Source organism: Equus caballus, chromosome 11, assembly GCF_041296265.1.
Source record: "Equus caballus isolate H_3958 breed thoroughbred chromosome 11, TB-T2T, whole genome shotgun sequence".
Lineage (NCBI taxonomy): Eukaryota > Metazoa > Chordata > Mammalia > Perissodactyla > Equidae > Equus > Equus caballus.
This window is the reverse complement of record NC_091694.1, coordinates 33,394,254-33,405,846: the sequence shown is the minus strand read 5'-3', so window position 1 is coordinate 33,405,846 and position 11,593 is coordinate 33,394,254. Positions and strand designations below refer to the sequence as shown.

The following is an 11,593-nucleotide window of genomic DNA, read 5'->3' as shown; positions in this document are numbered from 1 at the left end:
GGCTTGCAAAGATAATACTATTTCTTCTAGTTACGTAGTTGTTTTTTTCTTCCCAGAGCCTTCATAGACCTACCAGCAAAACTTTCAATAGGGGCAGAATCTCAGGCTCAAATAAATAGCTGGTTGGTTGCAGCATCAGGGCAGAAATTCGGATTTCCCAATTCTGAATTAGTTTCCCTCTTGATCAGAGTACACTGCCATTAGAATATGTATCTTTTTAAAACTTTTTCTTTTTAAATTATAAAAGTAATCCATCCCCTTTGGGGAAAGGCAGAAAAAAGTAAAAAATTCATATTGTTCATTCAGTTATATAGTTTGCTTTTTTTCCCCTTACCGTTATATATCATAAACATTTTTTCTGTATCATTAAATAATTCACGGCATGTTTCTAGTGACTGTTGTAATCTATGCTAACTGCCATAATTTAATTAGTATTTGGATATTTGGGCTATAGCCAGATTCTTGCCATTGTAATTAATGCTTCAGTGAAAATATTTGTGCATAAGTCTATGTTTGCATTTCATGTCTTTTCCTTAGAATAGAACCATTGAAAGCTTAGAAAAAAGGAAGCACCTTTTCCAGGAGATGTTCGAGGTATCCTGGACCTTGACTAACCAAGTTCTGTTATGGAATAAAGTTAAAACCGTGATATTATCAGCCCAAAATAAATGTAAATGTTGAGTGAATTATTTTAAGTATACCTTTTACTCTTGATTCAGTAGCCTAATCTGGAGGACCTTACATCTTTTATTATTTTCAGAGCATTGCTGAGGTTTTCCGATGTTTCATTTGCATGGAGAAATTGCGGGATGCACGCCTGTGTCCTCATTGCTCCAAGCTTTGTTGTTTCAGCTGTATCAGGGTAAGTGTATTTCTTTTTATGTGCATTTAGTGTATATAGGAAATATTGTAAAAAGTAACCATTTCCTTTATCTTTTTCTTATTTTACATTTTGTTGCCTTTTTAAAAAATATCTTAAAGGAACGTTCCTTAATAGCGAGACCAGCAACGTATATTGTTTAGTAGCAGGGAGATGAATAATCAAGTGATAGCTGCCACGAAATGTCTGGAAATCAAAGCCCACTGTAATTTTAGTATATTTACATTCTTAAATCACTGCACATTTAACAAGTACTTAGGAAGTGCTTGCCTGCATTTTGTTTGGGGTTGAGGGATACTAAGGTAAGTGACAAAGTGTTTGCCCTGAAGGAGCTTAAATCTAAATGAGAGAATGGACTTTGTGTTTATATTGAAGAATGTGTAGTGTTGTAAAGAGGCACCAACAAACTGCTGTGAGGCTCAGAGGAAGGAGAGTTGAGGCTTCTTTGACGGGTGAGATGGAGAAAAAGCTAGTAATAGATTCAAAGGCAAAGAATAAAATCATATCTTATAGTAGTTACAAGAGACTTTAGAGATGAATATAATTCAGTGGCTTTAAAACTTGAATGTAAGTGAACCCCTCAAACAAAATTATGAGGAAGCCTAAGATGTAGAACAGGAGGACTTATTTTGGTTGTGTGTGGAAATTCAATGGCACATCTGCAGATCAGAGTTGAAAACTGCCCTCCTGCATTACTCAGTAGATTATTTCCTTCACTGAGAAAATCAAAGCCATCTAATGTCTCTTTACCTCAAAATTTCTCTGTGGGGGGCCGGCCCGGTGGTGCAGCGGTTAAATTCGCACGTTCGGCTTTTCAGTGGCCCAGGGTTCGCCTGTTTGGATCCCGGGTGTGGACATGGCCCCTCTTGGCACGCTGTGCTGTCGTAGGCGTCGCACATATAAAGCAGAGGAAGATGGGCACGGATGTTAGCTCAGGGCCAGTCTTCCTCAGCAAAAAGAGGAGGACTGGCAGTAGTTAGCTCAGGGCTAATGTTCCTCAAAAAAGAGAGAAAAATAAAATTTCTCTGTGGTTCCTTATTCCTGCCTACGGAAGAGAAATATCCCTTTATCAAGAGTAGTATATGTAACACTTAAATCACTTGCCTCTAGTCACACAGCTAGCAAATGATGGAGCTGGATTTGAATCCAGGAAGCCTTGCTTTAGAGCCTGTGTTCTTTGCCTCTACACCGTGTGCAGAAGACCTAGCTTACGTACCATGCTAGTTCTCTAACTCATAAACTGAGAGACTCAATCTTTCAGCCTGTTTCCTCAGCTATAGAATGTGGATAACAAGACCTGCCTCAGAGGATGGTTGTGGCATTAAATGAGATAAGCTAAAAAGTAATTTAGAAACTATAAAGTACTATCTGCTTGTAAGGTGTTATATTATTCTATTGTTAAAATAGCAACTAATACATGTATCATTATGTTTTATAAATGATAAAACTGAAGCTAGAGAAGTTAAGTAATTGGCTTCTATCACTGTAGTTAATTAAATGGTAGAGGCTGGATCTGGACTTAGTTCTTTTGATGAAGGTCTCGTATACATATGACCCGTGATTATTACCTTCTACCTCATTGATTCTTCATTTCTTCACTGTTACCTGTTCCTCTTCCTGCTCCTTAAAGGTATGTATTAAATATTGCTGCTGGCATTCTCTACTTTGAGGTTTCTGGGAAAATTTCATAGACTTTGGGAAGTTTGATTTATTCTTGCAGGTTTAACTATTATCTCTGTGTGTATGGCTCCTAAATCTATGCCTTCAGCCTTGACCTATAAATGTCTTATCTGGTTATCTTTCCATCATCTTGAACTTTGTTCCAGATCAGATTCTTCCTATTATTTTCTCAAATTGACTTCTTGAGTTTTTTCTTTTTATTCTGTTCTGCCAGTCCACTCAAACTTGAAACCTCTTACGCCAGTGATTTTTAAGTACTGTCAATTATTATCTTCTAGTGTCACTTATATCTGTCCTACATTTCCATTCCTATTGTTACCATCCTAATAGAGAAATATAGATACTTATCACCTCATGCTTAGATTATTATAGTTACCTTCTAACTGATCTCTCTGTCGAGTCTTTTCTTATCTCTAGTCCATTTTGTATTTTGCTGCCATATTGATGTTTTCTAGTAATGTCATTTTGTTTCCTCCCAGAAGCCTCAGAGATTTATTCCCTGAAGGATAAAGTCCAAGAACATTAGTCTTATATTCAGACCATCAGATAATCTGGTTCTAACCTTTTTTCCTAGAGCTGTCTTGGTTCCTGAATGCACCATTCAGTCTTTTTTGAAGAAGATTAGCCCTGAGTTAACATCTGCCACCAATCCTCCTCTTTTTACTGAGGAAGATTGGCCCTGAGCTAACATCCATGCCCGTTTTCCTCTGCTTTGTATGTGGGATGCCTACCACAGCATGGCTTCACAAGTGGTGTGTAGGATCCGAACCGGCAAACCCTGGGCCACCAAGTGGAATGTGCGCACTTAACCGCCGCGCCACCAGGCTGGCTATAACCATTCAGTCTTTTGTTCATTCAACAAATATTAATTTCATGCCTACTTGGAGATAGGCATTGACTTCCCAAGGATTTGACTTAGTAGTTGGGATATAGACAAAGAAGTAAATAGATAGATGTTAGTTACCAATAAGTGCTATGAAGAAAGACCAAACTGAATAATGGTGGGGACTTTGAGGAGGGCACGAGCAGGTTGGTAGCTATTTTAGATAGGGTAGTCTGGGAAGATCTCTCTGAGGAGATGATATTTGAGCAGAGACCAGACTGAAATGTGGGAGTGATGGGAATATCCAGGGGAAGGAAATCCCAGGCAGAGAAGTCAGAAGAGGCCAAGGCCCTGAGAAGGGAGTATGCTTAGTGTGTTGAGAAATAGCAAAGAAGCCAGTGTGGCTGGAGCAGAGTGGACAGAGGGAGAGAGGGAAAGGAGATGAGTTTGGAATTGTAGCTAGGGGCCTTGGTAAAGACTTTGGATTTTATTTTAAGTGTGATGGTAGCCATTGAAAGCTTTTGAGTGATATCAAGTAATTAACGTTTTAAAAGCTATTACTCTGGCTACTATGTGGAAAGTAGACTGTAGGCAGGTGGGAGAGGAAGTGAGAAGACCAGTTAGGATGTGTTTATTAGTGAAAAGTGACTGGTGCTTTAGACTAGAATGGTAACAGTGGAGGTAGTGAGAAATAGGGCAGTTCTGGACATGTTTTGAAGGTAGAGCCAATGATGGGATTGAGATGGGATGTGAGAAAAGTTTTTTATGGCGTCTGGATGAAGGAATGATTTTCCATTATTCTGAGGTAGAAGAAACTTGGGGAGGAGCAGATTTTGGTAAGCTAGAGATGTAAAAGTTTTGTTTTTAAATATATCAAGTTTGAGATGTTTATTATACATCTAATTGGAGACAGTAGTTGGAAATAGGAATCTGGAGTTGGGGAAGGGGACATTAGAGAGATTAAATTTTTAGTTTATAGATAGTATTTAAACCCAGGGGACTAGGTGAGATCACTAGATTACCTCCTTGGGAGGATAGTTTTAGTTCTGAACTCTGGGGCACTCAACGTTTAGAGGTTGGGGGAGGAGGATTAAGCAAAGGGGAACAAGAAGGAGCTGTGAGTGTGGTGTCAGAGAATTCAAGTGAAAAACATGTTTCAAGGAGGAGTAGTTTAGCTGTGTCATATGGTTCTGGCCTGGGAGTTGACCATTGGATTTGGGAATGTGTGTAGGTCATTGGTGACCTTGATGAGTAGTTTCAGTGGAAGAGTGGGGACAAAAACCTGATGGCAGAGAGTGGGAGGAGAATGAGACAAGTGTGAAAAAACTCTGGCAGAATTTTGTTGTAAAGGGAAGAAATAAAGCAGTGGGTTGAAGGCGGGTGGTGTTGAGAGTCAACTTTTTTTATTTTTTGGAGGAATTTTTGTATCTTGTTGAGACTGAGCCAGTAGAGAGAAAATAATGATGCTGGAGAGAGGGGATAATTATAGCAGCAAAGTCCTTGAGAGCTGAGTACTCTACCTAACCAAATTGTAATATTGTTTATTTGAATGCCTTCCTTTCTCCTCCATCTCGTCTCTGTTCCTTCAACCAAGAAATTTAATTATTTGTGACAGTCCAGATTGAATAAAACAAACTAACTTCCAGACCTGCGAATAGAGTTCTTCAAAGTTACCTAGTAGTTAGTGACAGACCAAAACTAGACTGACTCCCAGGCCAGCACTCTCCCCACAACTCCCTGGAGCCTGCACCCTCACCAAAAGGTGGGAACCTTTGTCAGGCTAGGTCTCCTTCATTCATCGAACTACACTCAGTTGGTTCTCTCATTACCTGTTTCTGTTTTTGTATTCTCCCATTTTTTGCTTCATCTTTCTCATCCAGTTTTTTTTTTAATACTTTTTTGATTTTCAGCATTGTTAGCACTTTGTTTACCTATAATTATTGTTTTGTTTTTAATTTTGCGGCCTAAGAATTAGGTATAACTGATATACTGTAAACTGTACATATTTAAAGTATACAGTTTACTAAGTTTTGACAAATGTATACACTTTAGAAACCATTACCACAGTCAAGATAATAAATATATCTGTAATCCCCAAAAGTTTCTTTGTGCCTCTTGGTAATCCCTTCCTCCTCTTGTCAGTCCCTCCCTCCTCTTGTCTTTGTTCTGAGGCAATCAGTGATCTGCTTTCTCTCACTGTAGATAAGGTTGCATTTTCTGCAATTTTATACAAATGGATTCTTACAATATGTACTCTTATGTGTCTGGCTTTTTTTATTCAGCAAAATTATGTTGAGGGGGCTGGCCCAGTGGCACAGCCATTAAGTTCACATGTTCTGCTTTGGCAGCCCCAGGTTTGCCGGTTTGGATCCCAGGCGTGGACCTACACACCTGTCATCAAGCCAAGCTCTGGCAGGAATCCCGCATATAAAGTAGAGGAAGATGGGCACAGATGTTAGCTCAGGGCCAATCGTTCTCAGCAAAAACGGGAGGATTGGCAGCAGATGTTAGCTCAGGCTTAATCTTCCTCAAAAAAACTTGAGATTTATCTATGTTGTATCAATAGTATTCCTTTTTGTTGCTGAGTAGTGTTCCATTGTATGCATATGCCATAGTTGGTCTATCCATTCACCTGTTGATGGACATATGGGTTGCTTCTAATTTTTGCCAGTTAATAGAAAACTGCTATGAACATTTGTGTACAAGTCTTTGAATGGACTTAAGCTTTTTCTTTTCTTGGATAAGTAATTGGGAGTGGAATGGATAGATCATGTGGTAGGTGCATGTTTAACTTTTTAACCAATTATCAAATTGTTTTCTAAAGTGATTGTATCATATTACATTCTCACCAGCAGTGTATGAAAATTACATTTCTTCTGCATTAATGCCAACACTTGGTATGTTCAGTCTTGAATTTTAGCCACTCTCACAGGTATGTAGTGGTACCTCAACTTTTCCCTTAAGATCAGGAAAAAGACAAGGATGCCTGCTTTAATTACTTCTATCCATTACCCTCTCTCCCAACCCGTGGTAGCCACTGTGCTTTCTGTCTCTATGAGTTTGACTTGTCTAAGTACCTCATATAGTCTAAGTACCTCATATAAATGGAATCCCCAAAAGTTGTTCCCACATATTGTCTTTGTCTTTTTGTGTTTATTTCTAGGCTATTCTATTTTATTGATCTCTATTTCTGTGCTTATGCTGGTGTCAAACTGTTTTGATTACTATAGCTTTGAGGTAAATTTTTAAATCAGGAAGTGTGAGTCCTCCAACTTGTTCTTTTTTGTTTGTTTTGATTGAGATATAATTGACATATAACATTCTATTAGTTGTTGGTGTACATGTTCTCTTTCAAATAGTTTGCCTATTTTTGGTCCCTTAAGATTCCATTTGAATTTTAGATTGGGTTTTTCTACTTCTGTAAAAAGTACCATTGGGATTTTGGTAGGAATTGCATTGATTCTGTAGATTGCTTTGGGTAGTATTATCATGTTAAAAATATTAAATCTTCCAATCCATGAATACAGGATGTCTCACCACTTATTTAGGACTTATTTATATTTCTTTCAGCAGTGTTGTAGTTTTCCACGTACAAATCTTTTAGCTCCTTGGTTAAATTTATTTCTAAGTATTTTACTCTTATTTTTTTTTTTTTTGAGGAAGATTAGCCCTGAGCCAACATCTGCCACCAATCCTCCTCTTTTTGCTGAGAAAGATTGGCCCTGAACTAACAACTGTGCCTGTCTTCCTCTATTTTATATGTGGGACGACTGCCACAGCATGGCTTGCTAAGTGGTGCTGGGTCTGCACCTGAGATGGGAACCCACGAACCCCAGGCCACTGAAGTGGAGTGCACAAACTTAACTGCTATGTGCCCAGGCCAGCCCTGGTATTATACTCTCTTTTGTTGCTATGGTAAATGTATTGTTTTTCTAATTTTTTCTTGGGTTCTTCATTACTACTTGATAGAAATCCAAATGTTTTTTGTGTAGTTGGTTTTGTATCCTGCAACTATGGTGAATTTGTTTATTGGCTTTAACTGTTTTTTGTGAAATCTTGAGTTTTCTACATGTAAGATCATGTCATTGCAAACTAATAATTTTACTTCTTTTCCAGTTTGGGTGCTTTTTATTTCTTTTTCTTGCCTAATTGCTCTGGCTGGAGAATTTTCAGTAGTATGTTGAATAGAAGTGGGGAAATCGGGCATCCCTGTCTTTTTCCTGAGCATAAGGGAAAAGTTTTCAGTCTTTAAGCATTGAATAAGATGTTCACTGTGTGTTTTTTTATATATGGACATTTATCATGTTGAGGAGTTCCCTTCTATTGCTATTTCTGTATTTGTTTTTGTCATGAAGAGATATTGGATTTTGTCAAATGCTTTTTCTGTATCAGTTGAGATGATCATGTGTTTTTTCCCCTTCATTTTATTAATATGACGTATTGCTACAAATGATTTTTGTGTTGAACTATTCTTGCATTGCAGGAATAAATCCCATTTGGTCATGATGTATCATCTTTTAAATGTACTGTTGAATTCGGTTTGCTAGGTTTTTGCTGAGGATTTCCCTAGTACAGTTTTGCAGAGTAGGTATGTTGATTCTCTTGTTGCATATGAAGAAACCTTGAATTCAGTCACTTGTCTAGTATCATGTAGTCAGTAAGTACCAGAGCTAGGAATCAGAGTTGAGTCTGAATACTGTCTAAAGCTTGTGATTCTTCTGTTTTAATGAACGAGAGAAATTAATTCTTAAATTGAATGTGGGGGAATTACTATAAAGGTTTTAATATTTGTGCATTACTATTGTATCACTGATTCTTTGGTGTTGGTTTAGGAGAAACATTGTTTTTTCCCAGAGTATTAAAATTGCTTTATTTATTTTGTGATTAAGTTAAATTATGGAATACAAGGTAAAAATGCCACAGATATCCAGGGAAGGGTAAGGTCACTAGCCTGGGATAGGCAAGAAAGTTTTATGGACGTAATCAATTGACATTCCCATGGGGCAGGATGTGGAAGGAGGGATTATATAAAAGTGAATACACAAATATGATGCCAAGAGTGGTATATACTGTAGCAATAAGCCTGTTTTGACTGAAAGGGAGGGGCATATTTAAAAATATGAACTGGTCACTCCCTATCATGGTTCTAACCTTTATAGAGCTCATCGTCTAGCAGGGCAGGGGAGACCAACAAATAAGTCAACGTAATAAAGTGTTAGAAACATAATGAAAAGGGAGTAATAGGTTGCTGTGGTAGAGCCTGGCAGTGGTATCTGAAATAGTCTGTAGAGAGTCGGGGAAAGCTTTCTGGAGGAAGTGGCATATCAACTGAAATCTAAAGGATGAGGAGGAATAACCCAGTTGAAGAGAACTATTGAAGAAGATTCTGGGTAGAGAGAGGAAAGGTAGTTAAAGACTTAACCTTGCTGGGTCCGCTAGAGTGAGATAGAAGACGAGGCTGGAGAGGAGTGGGCCGAGTCCAGCCCTGGAGGGGTGCTGTACTTTAGCAGAGCACCGTTTCAGGGGAAGAAACCTGACTCAAATCTTGTTTTTGCCGAGGGACCAAAGAAATAATGTTGAAGGTTGTTAAGAATGGAGGAATCCTTTTCCATCTATTTTCTTTTTCCGACTTTATTTTCTTTTCTGTGAAGTACTTTTTTCCTATTACCTTTAATCTTTTATTGTCCTTTTAAGCTTTCCTTGGGAATTTTATTTCTGAATTGATTATTTGACTTTAAGTAAAAGCACATATTCTTCTAAAGAAATAGAAAGGGATAAATAGAAATAACAGATTATGGGAGTACCTTGGTATAGGATTATATAGTTAGTTATTTATCTCTGAACCTATTTACGGGGCAGTTAAAACATAAAATATTTAACCATAGAGCTATTGTTTTTTGGAAAAGTATTTGGAAAATCTTAGCATCTCCTTTATACATGGTATAAAACTGCTCCCTATCCAGTAATAAGTAAAAGGATTAAATTAATAGAATTTGAGGTTTAGTAGACACTATTCTCTTGTGAAACCTTTTTATAATTATGAGGAAGCCAAGTTATGTAGATTTTTAAATTACTGAACTGTAGAACTCCATTAAGACATAAAAATTTTTGCTGTATTTCTTATTCAAATTTAGGTCTAATTTGTATATCCATAATGTATATACTTCAAGATTAGTTTGCTTTTCAAGAAAGGAATTTAATAGTACCTTAAACTTCCTGGGATATTTTATGGTAGGTTAGTTAGAAGTAAATCATCACTGTAGTTTATTTTTGGGAGTGGTGATGACAGTATGATGATTTTTTTGTGAAGATGATCCACATCTTTCCTGTGAGATCCAGAGAGTCCGAGGATCACTTTCTTTCCTATGAGAGAATAGTTTCTTGACAACTATTTTGGGATGAGTGCTGTCCTTTTGAAAGTTTGTTCCTGTCACGATGATAATGAGAGGGAGACAGTAGATTGCCTGCTGTAAGTATCTATATGCAGGCAGTAGAGCGTTAAACTCATTAAATTTGGTATGTAAATTTCAGTATGTACAAATTAAAATAATGGTGTTTCTACAATCAAAATCTTAATTTCTTTTATCTCCTTAGCGCTGGCTGACAGAGCAGAGAGCTCAATGTCCTCACTGCCGGTAAGTGTTTTGCTGTGATTATTTGAATTTGCAAAACAGTAAGGTGATGGGGTCAGTGTGTCATAGAACTCCTAAAGTTCTTTCTGCGATCTGCCGTATTTCTCCTCTTTGAATACAGTTGAAGAGAAAACAAGCAATCTGTCTAGATTAAGAAATACAGACTAGTGTACCTGGCTTTGAATTATGTAGAATGCATTACATAGTTTGCCTTCTTATAGAAGATCATTGTGTAACTTCTTAACTTTTATAATTAAAAATTTTTAAGTTTTCTGGTTAAAAAAATCCAGATAGTCTTGATAAATATAAAATAAAAAAGCTTCTGATTCTGATACACCCCACCTAATCTTTTCGTGAAATAACACTTTCAGAAGAGATTGTCAGGTTTGGTGTCTATTCTTCTGGACATTTTTCTATGTTTATATGGATATGTAAACATAAAAATTTTTTCTTAAAACACAGAAATGATATAATACTATTTTGCTATTTGTTTTTTTTCATGTAAAATATAGTGGTACCTTCCTTGATGGAATGTACACATATGTCATTTAAAAAAAGTTTGAATAATAATCCATTATGTGACTCTATGTTGATTTATTTATCCTTATATTGAGAGACATTTAGGTTGTTTCCACTTTTGGTTATGTCAAATAATGATGCCAAATTGCTTTGAAGGAAAACTTTTTACCATTTTACATTCCTAATAATAGATATGAAAACCCCTTTTCCTCACATTCTTGCCAACACTGGATATTACCAAACTTTCATTTTTTTGTCATTCTGCTAGATGAAAAATGGTGTTTTGTTTTTAACATACTTTTAAAAAAATGTTTGAAACTGAGTATCTTTTGAAACGTTTTTAGCTATTTATATTTCTTTTTTCTTAAATTACCTCTTTGTATCTTGTGCCCATTTTTCTTCATGTTCACTTTTTTTATCTTAACTTCTAAGAAGACCAGCACTATGAAATAGAAATTTCTGTAATGATAGAAATGTTCTGTAGCTTTGCTGTCCAGTTCGGTAGCCACTAGCTACATGTGGTGATTAAGCACTTGAAGTATGTCTAGTGTTACTGTGTAATGAAATTTTGTTTTTGTTTAATTTAATTTAATTTTTAATTTTTGATTTTTTAATTTTTTTGAGGAAGATTAGACCTGAGCTAACTGCTGCCAATCCTCCTCTTTTTGCTGAGGAAGACTAGCCCTGAGCTAACATCCATGCCCATCTTCCTCTACTTTATATGTGGGACCCCTACTACAGCATGGTTTGCCAAGCTGTGCCATGTCTGCATCCGAGATCCGAACCGGCGAACCCTGGGCCTCTGAAGTGGAACGGGCGAACTTAACTGCTGCGCCACCGGGCAGGCCCCATTATTTAATTTTAAATAATTTGAATTTATTTAAATAGTCACATATGGCTAGTGACTGTTATTTTGGACAGTACAGCTTTAGACTAAGGAACTCAGAATTCTCTCTGAAATCTGAATTGCCAAGATTTCTTATTCACATTTTTTTTTTGGAAATGATACATTAGTGTAGGAAGTTGCTAAGCATACTTTTCATTGTGTCTTTATTATTT

The 11,593-nt window shown here is 36.8% G+C and overlaps 1 protein-coding gene across 50 annotated transcripts in view; it reads left to right on the top strand.

Moving 5' to 3' along the window:
• TRIM37 (tripartite motif containing 37) overlaps nucleotides 1–11,593 on the top strand; it is a 143,754-nt gene that overhangs the window by 1,549 nt on the left and 130,612 nt on the right. For all 50 annotated transcript variants that reach the window (XR_011423281.1, XR_011423279.1, XR_011423280.1 and 47 more), the window contains exons 2-3: nucleotides 761–862; nucleotides 9,978–10,018. Coding sequence is in view for 21 of the 50 variants with exons in the window: in XM_070227509.1 (XP_070083610.1) it covers nucleotides 761–862; nucleotides 9,978–10,018 (143 nt within the window). In the remaining 29 variants the exon portion in view is untranslated. The remainder of the gene's footprint in view (nucleotides 1–760; nucleotides 863–9,977; nucleotides 10,019–11,593) is intronic.